Source organism: Phoenix dactylifera, unplaced genomic scaffold (genome assembly GCF_009389715.1).
Source record: "Phoenix dactylifera cultivar Barhee BC4 unplaced genomic scaffold, palm_55x_up_171113_PBpolish2nd_filt_p 000254F, whole genome shotgun sequence".
Classification (NCBI taxonomy): Eukaryota; Viridiplantae; Streptophyta; class Magnoliopsida; order Arecales; family Arecaceae; genus Phoenix; species Phoenix dactylifera.
In genome coordinates, this window is record NW_024067747.1 from 553277 (window position 1) to 573169 (window position 19893).

General features: G+C 39.1%; 3 protein-coding genes across 4 annotated transcripts; all 3 read right to left on the minus strand.

Annotated features, from left to right (window-relative positions):
- Positions 1-6758: 6758 nt before the first annotated feature.
- LOC103718920 lies at positions 6759-7957 on the minus strand. Its single transcript, XM_008807933.3, has 4 exons — positions 7778-7957; positions 7595-7689; positions 7249-7506; positions 6759-7134 (listed from the first exon to the last, which is right to left on the minus strand). The coding sequence occupies exons 1-4, from the start codon at positions 7890-7892 to the stop codon at positions 6973-6975; spliced, it is 630 nt and encodes a 209-aa protein (XP_008806155.1). The 5' UTR covers positions 7893-7957; the 3' UTR covers positions 6759-6972.
- Positions 7958-10318: 2361 nt separating this feature from the next.
- Positions 10319-12352, minus strand: LOC103718933 (pentatricopeptide repeat-containing protein At3g46790, chloroplastic-like). Its single transcript, XM_017845666.3, has one exon. The coding sequence runs from the start codon at positions 12140-12142 to the stop codon at positions 10625-10627; it is 1518 nt and encodes a 505-aa protein (XP_017701155.1). The 5' UTR covers positions 12143-12352; the 3' UTR covers positions 10319-10624.
- A 1063-nt stretch (positions 12353-13415) lies between these two features.
- On the minus strand, positions 13416-19573 carry LOC103718921 (DDB1- and CUL4-associated factor 8). Of its 2 annotated transcripts, XM_017845660.3 has the most exons (6): positions 19271-19573; positions 15473-15724; positions 15229-15372; positions 15019-15157; positions 14408-14889; positions 13416-14043 (listed from the first exon to the last, which is right to left on the minus strand). In XM_017845660.3, the coding sequence occupies exons 1-6, from the start codon at positions 19559-19561 to the stop codon at positions 13732-13734; spliced, it is 1620 nt and encodes a 539-aa protein (XP_017701149.2). In that variant the 5' UTR covers positions 19562-19573; the 3' UTR covers positions 13416-13731. The 2 variants fall into 2 exon arrangements, with proteins under 2 accessions (XP_017701149.2, XP_008806156.2); XM_008807934.3 differs by having other exon boundaries at positions 14408-15157.
- Between the last annotated feature and the right edge of the window lie 320 nt (positions 19574-19893).

The following is a 19893-nucleotide window of genomic DNA, read 5'->3' on the forward strand; positions in this document are numbered from 1 at the left end:
ACAAAAGTGAAAAAAAGACAAAAAAATATGAAAGAAAGAAAGAAAGCATAGAGTGCACTTGGCATCGTTTCAACTATTTTATTTTTTAAAATAATTATTTTTATTTTTGTTAGATTTCTTCGTAATGAAAAATATATTTTTTTAAATAATAAAAATGAAAGGCTTTGGTAGAAGTCGGAAATATGGAACATTAGAGGTGGAGAGTAGGGAAAGAAAGCAACCGAGAACGATACAACAAAAGTCGCTCGAATGGAAGCACGCTTGATCGGAGCCGACTGATGCTAAAAACAGATAGACACCGTTGCTTCAGAGAGAATGGCCGAACGAGTGGATAACGATAGAAGACGGATACTGATAATGAACAAATAGATATCGAGAATGAAAGAACAAACAAACAACGACAAAAGATGGATGTTAAGACTCAACAAATGAATGGATGGAAGAGATGGCCAGATTGAGGAGGATAACGGCGAGCAAGCAGAGGAAGTCACGAAGAGGCGGCAGCGGGAGTGGGGGAGAGAAGGAGGGTGGTGGCAAAGTCCTTGAGGAGGCGGAAGGGCGAATCCGATACCGGGAGGTTGAGCTGAAAGAATTAAAGAGAAGTGAAATCCACTATTTAAAAATAAAAATAAAAAATCTTCACTTCTATTTTTTTCAGAAATAATAAAAATTATTTAAAAAGATAAGAAGCAGAATAGGTAACTAAACATGTTCTCTGCTTGGATCCATGTTTCTCTTTAAAAAACGAAACCGAAAAAAAAAACCTCACTTGTAGGAGCCTCTTTTGTTTAGGATGCCCTGTATGGGTCCGAATGTCATGCGCATGTTATAATATTGCCCAAACGGCACTAATTTCTTTGGGGAAAAATTTGGAAAGCAGTGATATGGGTGCTGGGAAACGAGTTTTCCATTTTGAAGAAGTTTTGCTGAATGCGAACCTCCAAAATACAAGAAAAGGATACATGCCCGTAGAAAGGAAAACAATCTCGCTAGAAGGATATGAGTCATCTTTCCAAAATACTCTTCCTCAATCCTCACGTTCCCTTCTTTGAATACAAGTCTTAAATCTAAAACATTTTCTAATTAAAATAATCTACCATCTACCAAAATGTATGTGAAGTGGCAGCATAGATGCTGGTTGCTCCCCCGGGGCAAAAAAATTTTATATATATATATATATATATATATATATATATATATATATATATATATATATATATATATATATATATATATATATATATATATATATATATATATATATATATATGTGGGCAGAGAGCGGAGAAGTCCCTCCGCCACGAACACAACTCGAAACTTTCAACAATACCAAAAATTTTATAGAAATAAGGATTTGAATAATTTTTATATTCTTTATCTATCTTTCACTGAATTTTTTTGAAAATGTTTAGACAGAGAGAATGTTGACTAGTATAAAAATTTCAATATTTATTAAAATTTGTAGATGTATTTCTTATTTCCTATGCTAAATATATAAATATTTTCAGTCACAAACCTCCCAAACCAAATAATCGGGTCAGAAAATGTAAACCCATATTTGGGCACCTACCAAGCAAATCATTTAAATTTTCGCCCATCAATTATACATAAACACATATATATATATATATAAAAAAAAAAAGCAGACCATAGCATGCAAATATCACAAATAAAAATATTATATTTAACTCTGAAGATATCATTATAAGTACAAAAATAAGAAATTTAGGATATATCACAAACAAGAACTAATTAATGATGAACTAACTAAAATGTAGTAACAAGAATAAATTAGGTTATGAAAATTTACTTCTTTGCCTGTTTTCTTGTCATATAGCTCCATAGTTGCCATCCTGATGAGTGTATCTTCATGCAAGTGATATTGCTAGCTTTGTTATACTTCAAAAGTCTGATATATTTTGACTTACATTACCCACCGGGTTCAGGAGCTAAACTCAAACAGTTCGTTTATTCATAGGTTGATTCCAGTTTAACTCGTTTCCGATCCAAATTTAAGTGATCAACTAGAACCTGTTTTCATGCAGGCTGGGAGTTTTGAGTCAGGTTTTGCCGCCCCTATTTCTCGCTACGGCGAAGACAGCATATGACATAACTTCACCAACCATGGAATTAAACTTATAAACAACATTTTTCCATATTAAAAAAAAACATATGAGTAATAAATATTATGGAGTTGGCAAAAAAATTATAATAACTAGGGGCCTCTCTCATAGGCCAATGGTGAAAGATCTGAGTTTAACATGTCGGTCATTTAAATATAGGATGCACATCCATAATCAATGAACGCAGCTTGTCCAAAAAAACAACTGGACATGATCGGAAGCCAACTTTCCAACTGCAGTTGCAGTGGCAGGACAGAATTTGATCGTTCTTCAAGGCTTTAGTGGTATAGTTTGTTTTCAGAGCAAGCAATTTTACAAAGAGCCAGATTACGTACAGCATCAACTGACTTGAAAGAATATAGTTAATCCCACCTAGTGGGTGATTGGCAAACACAGATACAAGGGGATGTCGAATGAATTGATCCATCAAGTAATAAACAGGTATCTCCATTGGAAAAAAAAGAAAGTGTTTTGAGAATTCTTGGTGTTTATAGCACAATTCTATTCCCAATTTTATTCTATTTAGTTATCCCACTTAGAATAAATATTCTTCATTCCACTTGGTTCTTCCTTCTAGAATAGTTAAATTTGTCCTTTAGCAATTATCAAAGTTTGTCTTGCAGTAGATGTGGGTTTTTGAAGTTGGTAGGAATCAAATATTCTATCCATATGATACTCTACCTATAGGCACTTTTGGCGTCTCCTTTGGTGGGCGTGGGAAGAAAGAAAGAGAGAGAGGAAGAGAGTGAGGAATGATGAAGGATACTTGCAACACTACCTGATTCTAGAATAGTAAAGTTTCTCTACACTCTCTGACTATGTTTGAATGCTGGTTAGAGGGTGGATAACATGGGATTATCCAGCTAACCAGCCAAACACCCCACAAAAAAATAAAAAAGTGAATAACTATACCTAGTTAATGGACAAGTACATAACCAGGTTAAAGTTATTTCCTAGAAAGGGTACAACTTTAACCATCCCACCAGCCCCTCAAACCTCTGTTTCTCTATCATTGTTATCCAAGAGTGACATTTTTACTGTTTCTTTATTACCATCACTTCACTTTTTGTAATATTGGTATTAATGGTCCGACGGTGAGTATCAACCAAACAACCAACAACTTTATTTGCTGGTTAGCTAATTAAGGGGTGAATACCAAGACTAAAATTAGCCAAGAGGTGGTTAACTATATAGCATCCAAATGCGACCTATAAGTCATTCAACATAAGGATATGATTGTTAGCTCAGTTAATTGGTTTTAACCATCACATTGGAACTCACACACCCATGAAGAGACCCAAATTCATTTTAAATCAATTCCTTGTGAGAGCCATGCTTCATAACCAGCATGGCAATGATGTCTACCAACTTAATTGTCTCTACATATGATTGAGACCAACAAATATGTATTAGGCTTCTCTGGTATCCTCCCACAAATACGAAAATTGACAATGATAATCTCAGAAAAACAGAAAGAATGTAACTAGAAAATGATATGTTACACTCTAATCATGACTATAACATTCTATTGTGAAAACTGTCACCTTTTTTTTTTGCTTATTTTCCAATGTCAAACCACCAAAACAATACATTCAGAGGTCTCCAAGAAAAATGATATAAAGGTGTAAAATCTATTTTGATGAATTATTTTATTTTTCTCCTAATACTGGCTAATACTTTTGGAATTTTTTTATGATTTTCATATACAAATTACCAAAGGTAGATTCAAGGCTACCAAAACCGAAAATCATTTGATTGGGCTGAAATTGATGCCAAAACTGAGTTCATGAACCTCAAAGTAAGAGCTTGACTGTTTAACTAGATAGAACTTGAATATAATGGTTTTATTGAAAGATATTAAATAGACATGTTGTAAAAGCATTGCTGCATGGTCAATTCATAAGAAACTTCTAAGTTTTTAACCATAACCTCTGAATCATAACCATTATTTATCAGCTTGGACAGGTAGGTAGATAGGCATACAGCTTCCATCCACCGGCACACTCATCCTTTCACTCCTCACTGCACACTCTAATCAAGATATGTTGTAGAAACAATTTTCTATTATTTATACTTCAAGCATATTGATAAATTCTGAACGCTCATTCATACAGCTTTTATTTTAAACAGAGATAACAAATGTCGTGAAATTGAATCCACCTTAGGACATCATGGAATTTTTTAAAAAGAAAAAAGAAAAGAAAATGAAAGTCCACTCACATTTCATGAAAAAACAATTTTCCAGAAGTTGTAACTACACCAAAACAACCTTAGATTCCATATTTCATCTTAGCTAGCAGATCTAGGATCCGTGATTCTAGCCAAAAGCCACTAAAACCATGGTGCAATGCTAATAAGACCAAACTTTTGTGACTCTAGTGATAATTGAATCTCAGCACCTTGTCCCTTTAGCATAACAAAATATAGGCTAGATAAATCTTATACAACAGAATTTGACAATCTAATTGTTAGCTCCAAATAAGCACCCAACACACCTCTAACAAACAAGCAGACCTTTTGAAGAAGCAATTGACTCCCAATATCCTAAAATTACTTCTTTTACTAGAATTCCTAATCTCTGTAGGAAAACCAATTAACATGTGCTCTATTGGGCAAGAACAAGCCCTCAACAATATCCAGATTTTATATATACATATATAACAAGAAAAAATAAAGATCATCCTTGACAATAATAGCATAACCCTATTTTGACTCTTCAAGGGATCTACTTTATATTAACAGCTATTTCCATGCATCTTAATCACATGAAGCCACCATTTCCAAAGATGGCTTCCTTGGCCACCCAGGTGGGCCCACACAAACCATTTTACATCATAGCTGAGAATGAATAACTAAACAATTTATACAATAGTTTAGCATTAACTTACTGCACGTTATCTTATATGTTATATTTTAACCATCTTTTAGGTTTCTCCTTGCATAATTATTTTTAATGTATTGATTTTGGTCTGCCTTGACCTCTGCACACCTGACAAGGTGATAAGCAGCCCCCAAACTGCCTGCACGTTGCTTACAGTAATTAAAGAAAAAGCATGAAAATTTTCAAGACCATGAAGAAGGTAGATCTTGAAGAAAAAATACTTTTACTTTACCATGCTAACCATCACATGACCACTAAATTCCCCCATCGATGACCATAGGATGCCTTCCCAATCCCAATGATGAGCTATCCACTATGAATTTTAATAAAATACCTTCATTTCCTCTTATCATTCAACTATAAGTATTATGGTGCAATGACCAGAACTTCTCTTCTTCCATTTAGTTATATACAAAAATTCCTCTCTCCCATACAACCTTCATAATGAAGAAAATCTTACTTCAATGGAGGAAGATAATCATCTTAAACGTGTTTCTCTTCAATACAAGAGCAACCTCACCTCAAAAGTCGTCTTTTCCGGTCATTCTTGACAACATCATCTTGATTCTTATGAAAGGTTATAAATTTCGCCAATTGAAGCTATTCATATGAATTGATCATAGCTTCCATTCTACTCCTTCAACTCTGCTGCTCCAAAACATGCCCATACAACATTGATGGCTCGCCCCTGACATATGCCATCTCCTATATAGCCACAAATGCACATGGCAGCAACATATAACTATATGTGCCCAAAAGACCTTATTACTTATCCATCTTGCCTCTAAATCAATTAGATCTGTCTGTCTAGCTTTTCACATTACAAGTAGTTAAGATTGTGAAACCAAACTAGATGTCATGAAGTCTGAGATACATTCAATGAGAAATATAGCTGATAGATACTTCAAATTATTAGCACACAACTAATTTAAGATGGGGACTTCCTACGAGAAAAAGGTAAGCCCCACTGACGCACAAGGAAATAAAGAAAACAGCAGCCTCTATCCTGTACAATGTCCCTAGAGTCCAAGAGTTTCTCTCTTTGCATGGGAAATAAACAAGAATGCACAAACTTTGGTTGCACATTGGCAGCTTGAAGAGACTACCCAGAGCAAAATAAAGTTAATTATTATGAGAATCCAAGATTCGTTCTTGCTTTTTGTTGACTACGTCTATCACATGTTTGAATCCTCTAAATGTGACAAATCATGAATCAAAATCATAAGTTTGCACACGACATGCTGCATATAGTTGTATCTAGACCAAGAGGTGGCAAGGAATAAGTACATCCTTGGGAGAATAAAGCTCTTGGGAATAATAAACCAAAAGGCAAGTAATCAAAGAAAAAATACACGCAAGTAGCAATATGCTAAGACCACGGTCATGCTGATATCATTGGAACAAGATAGCATTGAATTTTTACTAGTGCAGCTGAAAAGTAATAATCAAAATGATCTCCCACCCATTTCTCATAACCAAGACAAATGCAGCGCACCAAAGTCTATGTAGATTGAAGCTTTCGATGAGCTTAAATGATGCATGTGGAAAAACTTCATAGCAACGCGCAATCCATAAAATTCATTTTCTCTGAGAGGTTCAATGAGTTAGACATATATAGGATTCAATAAGCCAGAAACATAGAGGGCAAGTGAGGAATGATCTAATAGTTAACTATTAGGCTGCACACTAGAACAGTAACAAATGTTTACATCTAAGAACAATTTAGAGTCTTAGGATCCAATAAGCCAAATATATAGAGGAAGGTGAGGAATGATTTAATAGACTATAAGGCTCTGCACTAGAACAGTAACAAATATTTACATCTGAGAACAATTTAGAGTCTACAAAGTAAAGGAACCACTGCAATATCAATACATGCTTCCTATTTATCTATTAGTATCATATAAAGAGACAGCAAAGAGGCCACCAATGTACAGATCATTCTACGCCATCATTCCTTATCTCATCTCAGAATATAGGGAAGATATTCTCATCATCACCATCATCTTCGCCCAGGTAATTGAATGGTGTGTCACCTTTATAACGGAAGCTCGGGTTCACGTAACACTTCATCTCGTGAAACAGATTCAGATTATCCACCAGCTTATGGAACACATTGCAACCACAGCACTGACCCATCCCAAAAGCAAGAATTTTACACAAAGATTCCATCTTTTTCAGCAAACGAGCAAAGCAAAAGCAAAGGGAGAGGCATATAACTGTACTCCAATCGGATGATCATACCTGAACGAAGACGGTGCCGTCGGTGTACGCATGGGGGTTGATGGCGCGGGTAGTGCGCTGGCCGCAGACGTTGCAGGTGAAAGCGACGAGCATCCGGCGGCGGGGGGACTTGGTGAAAAGTGACCAGGGGAAGGTGGAGACCGTCCGATCGGTGGAGTCGGAGTCGGATTCGGCGGGAATCGGGGGGCCCTCCATTCCCGATCCAGTGGTCCAGCCTCTCCCAGCCGCGGCGCTCAGAACGAGGCCCATCGCCGCATCCTACCAAGAACCGACGAACCAATCAGCCCAACAATCAAAACAAAGTCTGAAATCAAAAGAGAAAGGCGAGGAGAGATTGGATGATTACCTTGGAGAGAGGTGAAATAGAGGCGCTGTTGTTGAGGAAGGGGACGAGATTGGTGCTTTCGGAGTCGGAGTGGATGTCGGATTCGCCTTCGTTATCTGGTCAGAGAAGAGAAGAGAAGAGAAGATTAGGGTTTGGATCGATTGAAAGGAGGAGGAGAAGAAGAGATTGGGAGAGAGAAAGTACGCTTGGAGGCGACGGGAAGGAGGGCAGGGCGTTTGGAGAAGGTGCGATTGGGGTAGAAGAGAGAGAGTGGGGAGGGGGAGGCGGGGATGGCTGCGGAGGCTGCGATGGACTCCATGGCGGAGGAGGAGGAGAATTTTCGTTTGGCTACCGGGAGTGAGAAAGAGGTGGGGGAAAGAAGGAAATGGAAATAAGCAAAACGAGAAGCTTGTTTTTTCTGTCCAAATTGAAGCGTGCACACGTAAGTTTTTTCACTGGGCCGGGTAACTTGGGGTCTCTCCTTTTATTTGTTTTTTGTTTTTTTTAAATAAATTAGATTTTACATCATTCTAGTCTAAATTCATCGGTGAAAATTAAGAAAAAAAAATACTAAGAACCAATAGAATATAATTTTTATAAGATTGATCATATATACGCCGCCATCAAATCTACGGCACTATAAAATTTACTATATCTCTAATTACTTTTCTTTACCTTAGAACCAAGCTAGAAGATTGGACTTGGTAGAATGGATTTAGCTAGGTCAAGTTCATGATATGTCATGTACCCATCTGACCAAATGATAAGCTAGGTTGGGTGAAGTATGGATCTGTGGTTATTTTTGACTTCACCAGGCTTGATCCACAGCTATTACTAGTTAAAGGGTGTGGTTTAAATTTGATATGCTTCAAAGTTCTTCTTGCTAGGTCTAGTGCCATTCCAGCCAACTTTTGTGACTTATATTGAATTGCTTGAATTTAAGCCTACTATAAGTTTTAAGGTTCAGTTTTGGTCAATGTTTGTTCACTATGATTGATGGAATTAGTATAGTCCTTTCTTTTGGTACATTTTTCTTTCTGTTCTCATTAATTTCCTCTCTATAATTGCCATGACCTGAAAGCCTCTTTCTTTACCTGCCTCTCCATCAAGATCAACATTTTTCTCCTCATCAACTTTTATATTAACCATTTCCTAGGAGATTATACTATTTTTCTCATGACATTTGCCTTGTCTCCATCATTTACCTACCATCGACGTTACTAGTATTTCTTTCAACATCTTTCTTTCCCGAAAATTGTCCGAATCTCTTATTCATCATGTGCTTGATGCTCACATTGAGCTCTAATGACCGCAAAGTAAATTCCATAACAGTCGAAGAGTAATAGACAAGAGAAGATGGTCAAAAAAAATTTTGTACCTGCCTCTCTTTTTGTCTAACTTGAAAAATTTATAATAGTCGCTCAATGACCAACTTATTATCAACATGTTCATGGAATTAATTACCTATTCTGTATCCTTTGGTTCTTTACTTGCTAATCATAAATTCGCATGATTTTGCTGGTCCTTCAGGCGAAATGATGCTTTGACCAAAGGATGATCCAAAATAGCCATAGGGATGAGAAATTATATCCTACACCATGTGCACCATATATGACGGTGCACCATGCCAATCACATACGTTCATTTCTGTGGCGGTGCGCCAAGATGAACACTTGGCGTGGTGCAACGCAGGATATAATTTCTTCACAAAGGGGGTGGCACCCTTCTGCAGTGCCGCCATCACATTGTTCATGGAGGCCGTGCCAACGTATCAATTTGGTGGTCTGGCAAAGCTTTTTCTTGGGGTTTCCAGCACTGAGAGCCTTCTTTATGATGACGAGTTTACCAGCTACCTTCGTCACTTTTATGACAATTTCAGGTGTTAAAATCTTCCTTTTACGTTCTAAGTTCTTTTGTATTACTTTATCAGGGAGCAGAAGAACAAGAGTGAAGGGAAGATGTATGCTCAGGATAAGATTGAGGAGTATAGTGATGAAATTTTCGAGCTTTTGGATAGAGGTGCACCCACTTGTATTTATATTCCTCGAATTAGTGCAGGTCGTTGGGAACACCTCGTTGATTTTGAGAAGTTGCTAAAGCCAAATAAGAACCTTGCTACTTGTCCAAGAGAATGTTATTGAAAAAACCTGCCCACTCTTGTCAATAGGCATGGAGACGTCCGAGCCTCTTCTTATCTTCTTGGCAGCTACATTAATTAGCGCATATCAGCTGCCATCCATGTATTACAGAACAAAGTCCAAACATGAAATGGATAGCACCCAAACTCGCGATCGGAGGCTCCGCCACCACCATAAGCTTCATTCGCCGACCAAACTATGCTAATTCCAACCGATCAAAACCAAATCATTCGTTCGATACATATATTATGGCCAGCCTAACATATAAGCCAAAAGCATAGACTGGAATCAACCTATCTGCACGTCTAAGAGAACCTTTTCTGAGCATATTTCTGTTTCACTAGTTATTGAAGGTGCTTCAGATACAGGTTCAGCATTCAAATTTTCAGAGGTGAATATCTACGAGCCTCGTGGCAGATACAGCTTCAGCAACTGAATTTGGGAATGTGAATGTTGATGAGCCCCATGCCATGCTGAGATGAGATATTACTCTCGCAAAGCCCTGACTATCTGTTGTTCAGCATCCATTTGGTTTTATTCCAGCCTAGACACTGATCCACAGAGTAGCAAATTAAGCTTCTTCCACAAAGAATAACAAGTGATACTTGTTAGCAAAAAAGCCTCTTTATTATGTTCTTAATGGTTTGCATCCGAGGAACACTCCTTATAATGGTGACCATGGCATTGCTTCTAATCAGCTCAAATTTTATGTTAATGAAAACCAATATGGATTCCATGTGTTAATGTATAGAACAAACTCACAATAAACAGCGGCATGTAAAGAATTATCATCACTCTGACTGACTGCTGCTTCTTGCTGCAATGAGCAGCAATGGACCAATATTTTAGAATCCAGCCAGGCATTGATTGATTTCCTTCAACTGAATAACTTCTTCCATGACAAACCACCGCGTCAGCCAATTGCAACCATCTCATCTTCCATCACCAACTTCTGCAGCTGCTCCAAGACGTCGTAGATCTCAGCCGTCATCGGATGCGACTCGTCTTCCACCCCAAACGTGTGGACCTGTGCATCCACCTCCACCATGCTGCATCCAAGTGGCTTCCTGACCCCTCTATCTCTCATTGCCTTCCTCACCCTCGCCGCATCCTCCCACCTCCCCACATCCTCATACATCTTCGCCAGTGCCGCATACCGCCCGGCATTCTCAGGATCAAAAAGAAACAACTTCTTGGCCACCTCCTCCGCAAGCTCTATGTCATTACATATCCTACAAGCCCCTAGCAATGCACCCCACACATCCCTTCCCGGCTCGACCGGCATGCCTCCAATGAACTCCACAGCTCGTCTAAGCTGCCCCGCCCGGCCCAACAGGTCCACCATGCAGGCGTAATGAACCTGGCCTTTCTCCACCCCATAGCTGTCCATCATGTCAAAGATCTCAAAGCCTTCGTCGACCATCCCTGCATGGCTGCATGCAGAGAGCACGCAAATGAAACATATACCATCCGGCTCAATTCCCATCTCCAGCATCTTTGAGAATGTCTCCACTGCTTCTTTAGCACGGCCATGCATCCCGTACGCCCGAATCATGGAATTATACAAAATGAGATTGGGCTCCCGCACTCGGTCGAAGAGCTCTCGGGCGGTGTCCAAGCGACCACAGTTCGCGTACATACTGACCAGGCCACTGCCCAATCCCGCGTCCATTTCCATTCCAGTCTTTATGACATAAGAGTGAGCCCACATGCCTTCTTGCACCGCGGCCAATGCAGCGCAAGCCGGAAGAAGGGCGACAACGGTGACACGATCAGGCTTGCTCGCAGCATCTTCTCGCGGCATCTGGTGAAAAAGCGCGATCGCTTCATGGGCGCAATCATTTTGGCTGTAACCGGCTATCATCGAATTCCAGCTAACCAAGTCCTTCACCGGGATTTCGTCGAACACTTTCCTCGCCGTCTCGACATCGCCGCATTTGGCATAAAAGGCCACGAGAGCGTTGCTGACGAAGGGATCCGAGTCGAGCCCAGCTCTCACGGCGTCGGCGTGGACAGCCCGGCCCTTGTTCTCGTCTCCCAGCGCTGCGCAAGCCTTGGTCACGAAGGGATAGGTGTAGCAATTCGGTCGGACGGAGGTCCGCCGAAGGTGAGAATAGAGGACAATGGCTTCAGTCTGGGGGCCGGAATTGGCGTAGCTCCGGATCATTACGTTCCATAGAAGAATGTCCCTTTGGGGGGCGCGGTCGAACACCCGCCGCGCGTCGTCGATGCCTCGGCCACCGAAATCCGCGTACTGGGATAGGAGCTTGGAAGCGAGGAAGGGGTTGTGGCCGTGGCCCGTAGTGATGATTTGGTCGTGGATTCGGGCGACGGATTTCGGGCTGGAATAGGACTGCAAGAGGCGAGAATAGTAAAAGGAGTCTCTTTTGAGGCCTCGATGGAACCCTGGAATAGAACCCCGGCCGGGCATCTGGGTGCAAGATTTTAGCACATAATCTCCAAGTCTAACTGCGAACCGGCACTTGCTTCTATTTATAGGGCTATTGACTGATCTTATGGAAGCTTATATTCTCCCTGGTAGCATGCTTGGTTGTTTTGGAATTAAAAGTCTTAGGGAGAAAGTTTTTTAACTATTGGTGACTGTTGCGGCCTAGAAAGTTCAGATTATAAGAAACATATTAGAAGATCAAAGTACATGATTTCTATTGCACAATGCCAATAAAGTACTGTTAAATCTAATGTGGTAGGACTAGGTCATTATATTAGCCTGTTAAATCTTCAGAGAAGGAAAAGAAAAACTTACGGACCAAAAAAAGCTAAAATTTGTTCAGACTTGATAAACTTACTACTGTATCTCTCTAATTTCCCATTATCCGAATAGTTCCGAGAACGTTTCCAATTTTCTTTCCTTCTTCCCAAGATGTTTTCAAAGCAACCAAAAATATCCTAGAGAAATCACCAAAAGGTTTCAAAACTGACATGCTTGAAAGCTGACTGCAAGAGACTGTTGGCGATGCACTAGTGCTGGAAGAATGTTGATTTATGAGTATATACTACACGGTGTTTATTGCCAATATACATACAAGTATATGCTTGAAAGGTGAGATGGAAGGCTAGACAATTTCAAACTGAAGAAAACAACCAAATATAAGCCATTAAATTGCCCTGGTACTCCTGTTGCTTCTCGCTCGATGTTGCTGGCAAATTCTCTTACAGGGGAGGAAAAAAAAATTAGGCCACATTTTATGGTAATGCAGATGACAACAGAGAAAACCTTTCTTCGTTAACACCTGCCAAAAATATGCTCCTTTGTGTATTGCATGCACATATATCTTGTGCACTGTCTCCTGTTTCCAAAATCTTCATAGGAAAATGCTTCGAGACAAGTTAAATCAAGAAAAGTTCCTTGACCTGCAGATACTGTCTTGGTAACTTAATACTCAGCTACCTTACGTTTGGCAACAATTCCGGTGAGTAAAACCGATATCAATTCCTCTCATGCCACAGAACTTCCTAGTGCAAAAATAAACTCGCTGTAGAATAACTCGTCTTCATATTAGCATCTTCTATCTCATTAACTTTAAAACCTTCATAGCAAAGTCTTATCTCATAAATACCAGGCCAGAAATAAGGGCATAGCAATATCTCTATCATTGAAGATTCTTTTTTTTTGTTCATAATAAAAAAGTTTGCTGCATAGGATTGGTATTCCTGTCAATGACCATGAAAAAGCAGCAGCAGCATCTAGAAGTAGAGAAGTTCATTATAAATAACATACAATTGGCTCTAACATAATTTAAGGGGGAAAAAAATCAAGTATCCTTGCTCATCAGAAACACCAAACTAGCAATAGTTTATTCAAAAGATGTGTAGGTATTTGTTTTGTGCAGTTCTAGCTAGAAGCAACACAGTTTAGCTGACTATACAATCACCCAGGATAGGTATCTTCTGAGTGCTCTGAGGAATCATTACTACCTGTATAATTCATTATAAGATCCAGCCAACTCTGACCTGAACTGGATTGTTGCCTTCGCACAGCCAAAATCTGTGGGATCAAATCTAGGGGGAACATATATCGGGAAAGCCCTGATCTTTTCTTCTGCTGGAACTGGTAGTGAAAAATGTTGTATCATCAACACTGACATCACAGCCATCGCAACAGCCATCACCATCGCCATCGTCCTCATCACAATCAATACCATCATCACTGGTGGCATCATCATCATCATCGTCGTCGTCATCACAGTCATCCATGCCGTCATCATCATCCTCGTCATCACAATCAATATCATCATTGTCATCAACATCGTCGCCATCATCATCATAGTCGAAATCGGAGTCATCAGTTGCAAAGCAATGAGCCATCAGGACCTTCCCGCAGAACAAATAACAGCAGAATACAATCAAAACTTGTTTTTCATTTAAATCTCAGGAAAAAAAAATTGGTGCATGTTTTCCTCAAAAAATAAAATTCAGTGTAAGTCTAACTTAGGTTAGTATTAGAGTAAGCATAAAAAGTAAAAAAGTTAAATTCTAAGATCATAAAAAACTACAACAAAAGAACTTAGTGTTAGAAGGTAAGCTTAAAACAATGTCATAGTGGTTTTCTGTTAGTTTGATCCTTTTGTCACTAAAACATGAATTGCATCAATTGAACATCTATCCCAGAAACATTAAGCCAGTGCTTCTAGGAATAAAGGAGAACAAGGAGCAGAAGGCAAAATTGTGTATGTACCTTCTCCAAATTTACTGGTGGAGCTGGCTCCATTGCACTGGGAGTCCAAATCTTGATGTCGTTCTCAAGGCCACTACTTGCAATCGTGGTGGCATAAGGATGCGGCTCAATACAATTTACTGTATATTTGTCTCCTTCCATCACACGTAATAGCTCCCCTTCTTTCTTCCTCCAAATAAATATGCGACCACAATCTGATCCACTAACAACATACTCACAATTGGGACCAAAGAAGCTCACGCCCTTGATCGTATCTCTGTTTAAATGTCCCTTGTAGACCTTAGGTTCAGACCTGGAATTTGGATCAGTAGTAGATGGAGATGATGGAACTAGATTAGACCCATCAGGGGAATCTCGATCCATTGCTGAAACAGGTGATGCAGGAATTGGATTGGGGCCTAGTCCTTGATCCTTTGAGAAGAGATAGATGTGCTCATCATTGTATGAGACTAGTAGCTCACTAGAGTCTGAGAAAGCCAAACCTGTGATTCCAAATTCAACATCATCACCAATTAGATGTGAAGGGCAGAAGCAATCAGTGGGATGGCCACAACTGGTCGATCCATCCCATTTGTACTTGCGGATGTCATAAACTCGAGCATATTCATCACCTCCCGCAATCGCGAAGAGATTGGGGTTTCTTGGATCTATTGCAATGGCATGTAGCTGAACAATTGGCATATAGGCTGATCTATCTTGAAAAGATCTACAGATAAAGAGCCTTGTGGCACATTTTGTTCTCAGATCGAACTGCAATATAGGGGACTTCGTCAGAATAACATCAAGCAGCAGCAACTAGAATAGATGAATCGAAAACTCACATGCTGAACCAGGCCATCTTCGCCACAGCTATAAAATATGTGAGGACTTCCAGGCTCAATAGCCATCTTGTGAACCCGGCCCTCATGTTGCGCTAGCATCATTGTAGCTACCTGTCCCCCTTCCCGTAACTGGGCATGCCTTACCTGGGGCATAACAAAAATAAAGGTGTTTCTTATCAAATAAAATAAAATAAGATTTTAAAGAGAAGGCAGCATGAGAAAAGAAGTGACAGAGAACATTTACCTCCCCATCTGCAGCACATGTCACAATTGTTTGATCATCAGTATATGGCATGAAGCGAGCTTGGAAAACATTGTCTGTGTGGCCTGAGTGGAATGACAATCTAACCAGCCCGGCCTCCCAATCCCACAGCATTATCATTCTATCATCTGATCCTGACACCAGAATGTTCCCATCTGCATTAAAGCTTACAGTATTGACACAACCCTTATGCTTGTCTAGCCTTCTGAGGATTTGCAAACGCAGAATAAGACCCTGCTCAGGAAAAATAAGGTAAATAAAGTTGGCTGCACATGCCATTCTACGAAACAATGAGCACAATGCAATCATAGAGCTCCAACACAACAAATCAAGCAGTTTCAAGTTTAAACAAAATGAAATTTCAGCAAAAATACTTTTTGGGGGGCACATATATGGTAATACAACTCGAGCATTCAATGACTATTGAATTCTTTCACCTTTGTGTTGGTAACTGCTAATCAAATGCATAGCTACTTTATTTGGAATGTGAAGCAAAAAATGGAGTTATGAGCAAAAGCAAAAATGAAACCTGCTTGCGCAAAATAATATGAAGCAATAGGACTAATAGATCTGTCCAACTCGTAGATCTTATTTGCTAATGCATTTTGGTGCTTTCTACACATGCCAACTGGCCATTGGAGAAAGACTAGTCCTTAAACGAAATATCCTTTTTCTGCTGCAACTGTTTGTCTTGCTTATAAAGAAAAATCCAAGAAATCATTAGGAAATGACTTTGGAGGGTCTAAAAGTTACAGGAAAATTTGCACTTGTCGCATCAATTCAAGAATTAATTCATTTGAGGTTCTATTAAATGCTTTCTCAAACATTTTGTCCAGAGTACTAAAAGGACTACAAGATGGTTACTGGAGAAGTTTTCTCATCTTTTATAAACTATGTATATAAAAGTAGTAATAACTATGGACGCATAAATAATAGATGGGCACAAATGTATGAGTTTGTCACACCATTGCACGGGTCAATCTTTCCAAGGACTTGATTAGTTCTAGAATCGACTTACAGGGGGAAAACATGGCTATCTAAAAGATTGTCTTATCCTATCAAAGCAGACTATATAAGAGATACTCAAAATAAATCTTTTTTTATATATAAGATTGGTGAAAATTTAATACGTTAATGTCCAAACATTACAAGATTCCATCCACGACACACATAAATTGTCAAGGCAAAGAAGTTCTTAATCTCCAATTGGTCCCTCCAAACCCTTGCCAGCTGGCAAGTCTAATATCTCCTAAGCACTACATCAAACATGATCAAAATTTAAAGAATCATCCCTCTTAGTTGGGGGACCAAGGGATGAAATGCAGCTCCATATGCAATAATGCAGGAAGATAGGAAGGAACCACCGTGGAGGCAGGTGTTGGAGCAGAGCATTACATAAATCTTTTTTAGTCCTTCCATTTCCATATAACCTACTTGGAATTAATGGATTTTAGGTTTCATAGAAACTGAGGTCACAAGTTGTTTGTCCAGGGCACTGAGGAAGCTCTAGATTCATGGTTCAGGGATATAGATTTAAAACTTGGAAGAACTTAAAGGTTGGTGGATAATGGTGTAGGTTTCAAAAGGAGCTAGTTATGGAGACTAGATTGAGCTTTAGGCAAAAATGAAAGCTTTGGGCTATGGAAGCAAAGAAAGGGGACTGAAGTTTTAAATTTGAAGGTGGCAGAAGGAAGTAAAGCTCCGGTGTGGAGCTAGAGGCAAGTGAATAAAGTTTTTAAGTTTGGAGGTAGAAGAATAGTTAAGATTTTGACTTGAGTTGGGAAATCTTTGATTTTTTTTCAAAAAAAAAAAGGTAGCCAAAGCTTGGATTTCATCCTTCCTTTTTCTCTTCTACCTCTTGTAAGAATTCTCACAAGTCTTCCCTCTTTTCCCCTTCCTTTATCAGAAATGAAAAGTATATATGGCCATCATTAATTTTGTAGACAGTAAAGTTTAGGGTGATAAAATAAGGTAGCTTGTATGGTGGCCACAGAATGGGTCTTGGGTGCACATAATGTGACCAGAAAGGTAGCTATACTGCTATAGGTCATTTACCTGGTGGCTTGCAGGGTTGCTAAATATAGGATTTCCTCGTTAGCTATTTTAGTTGAGCTGACTATTTGGGCTATATATAAGTTTCTAAAGTAGCTTTGCCAATCGGACCATGAATATGTTTTGACTTGTTTAGTTCCTATCAAATGAACTTGACTAGTCAGTTATTGATGCCCTTCAAGTTTAAAGCTGATAGTTGAATACTACAAAGGTTAATTGAATCTGGTCTGGGTGATGGTTTTAGGTTTAGATTGATTAGAAGGCTTTTCTTTATATTTGGTCTTTGGTTGTGGTTATGGGTTTGGGTTAAGTTACAGCGAGGTCAATTACTGAGGGTCTTTGAGTTAAGGTTGTGGTAATAACTAGGTTGAAGTTTCAGCTAAAGCAAATTTGTTTACGCCATAACCAAGCTGAACTTGACCCCTGAACTCAAATTTGGCTGACTTCAACCAAGATTGACTGGTTTCAGCCCAATTTTGGTGGACCAAACATGGCTATAAAAGTCATATTTACTATTTACTATATCAATATTTAGTGTCACTTGGGGGCCAATTCTCCAAGTATAGTAGTACCTAATGTCATTCTAGGGTGATTTTTCCCTATTTCCTAAATAAATATGCCTAAACAGTGACAACTTTGGACAATGTTTTCAACTTCTAAGTCAAAAGATAAGATATTATGGATGACAAATCTAATCTTAAAGAAGTATAATCTTAGAACTAAAAATAGATTTTTGATTTCCCCTAAATAAAGATCTTTGATATTGTTCATAAAATGGAAAGTGTTTGGCAGTCTTGTTGTAAAGTTCAAGAGTAAGGTAGCTTTTTTCTAAATATTCAAGACTTCTTTGGGTCTTAAAGAGATTAGTAAGGGAAAGAAGAGAAAAGTGGTTCACATTGTAAATGAAGCCCCCCCACCCCACCCCTCCCTTCCTCAATAGCATGATTCAGAAGATTTAAGGTTGAAGTTCTGCTGATTCTTAACTTGAATCACAGAAGCATTAAGATGATATATCCAATTGTTTATTTTTTTTAATACTCAGTACATACTTGGTGTTTAAAATGATGGTTTGTAAATTTTTGTTTAGACATTTGCACTAGTAGGTGTTTTAAGAATTAAACTGTAACCAAACAATTCAATGTTCCATTTTTTTTAAGTTTTTAGTGATCTTATGATTCTTTGGCACTTTTAGCATTACAGCTCAAAAACACCAAAATCACTAAATAATAGAAAATAATGCATGCTTAAGATTACATATTATATGTTTCCTTGCCCTATTTTTTTTTCCTGACTTTTCATATTTTTTCCTCTTTCTTTTTTGTCCAAAACTCGAACTGGAAACACGAAACTTGGCAACAATGTCCAAAACTGAGATTTTGAACCTTGCCACAAGGATGGGGCTGAAAATTCCTGCCCAGCTTGGCAGTCCCCTTAGTTTATGTTGGAATCAGATTGTAGAAACTAAATAATTTCGACCTGAATAAGAACATCAAATTCAGTTGATATTCTTTCTCTTACGTATGTGCCCCTCACCCTCTCCCACTATAAAGCTGATTATTTTTGCCTGCCTAATTCATAGCAGAATCCAAATTACGACAAGATTAACCCAAAAATCCTTGTACAGGATCTCTCATTGAGACTAAGCCTACCTAAACGCCCAAAACAATCACCCCAGCATCAAAGAAATAAGAAAACGAAAACAAAAGATGGGTAAAGTTGGGAACTGACCTCGGAGGCCCCGAGGCGATGGGCGAAGGTTCTCGGGGCGAGGTCCCCAACCTCCCGCTGCCGTAAATCCACGATCCCATGCCGAAAAATCCTCTTCTTCTTGCCGACGATCCCCATCTCCTCTTTTCCCGCGCCAGTGCTCGACCAAATGCTCCAGAGAGAAGCCTTATTGAGTCCCGCCGTCGGAAACCTAGCGTCGAAACGGTGCCGGGACGCTGTGGTTTTATTTCGCGACAAAGGACTCTCCGGAACTCTCTCCCATGAGCCTCTCTTCCTGACCGGCGTCCGCATAGTGAAGAGCACGGCGACTGTGGTGCTGCTTTAATACAAGGCTGTTTTTATGGGTTGCCGGCTTAGCTTCCGCTGGATTTACATCCAACGGCTACGTGGGAAGGGAAACTATAAGCTGTTTTAATTCGGAGCTGATTGGGGTACTGGAATACGAATATCTCTGTCCACTGGAATAGGGATATCTATTCCTACTGGAATTAGGAATAGTCACGTCAGAAATTATTCCTATTTTGTCCAACTACAGTTTTTTAAACAAATTCTGGTCCAGAGCAAATTTGTTAAAAACACGAAGATGGAAGAAAGAAAGAAAAAAAGAAAAAAAAGAGAGAGAG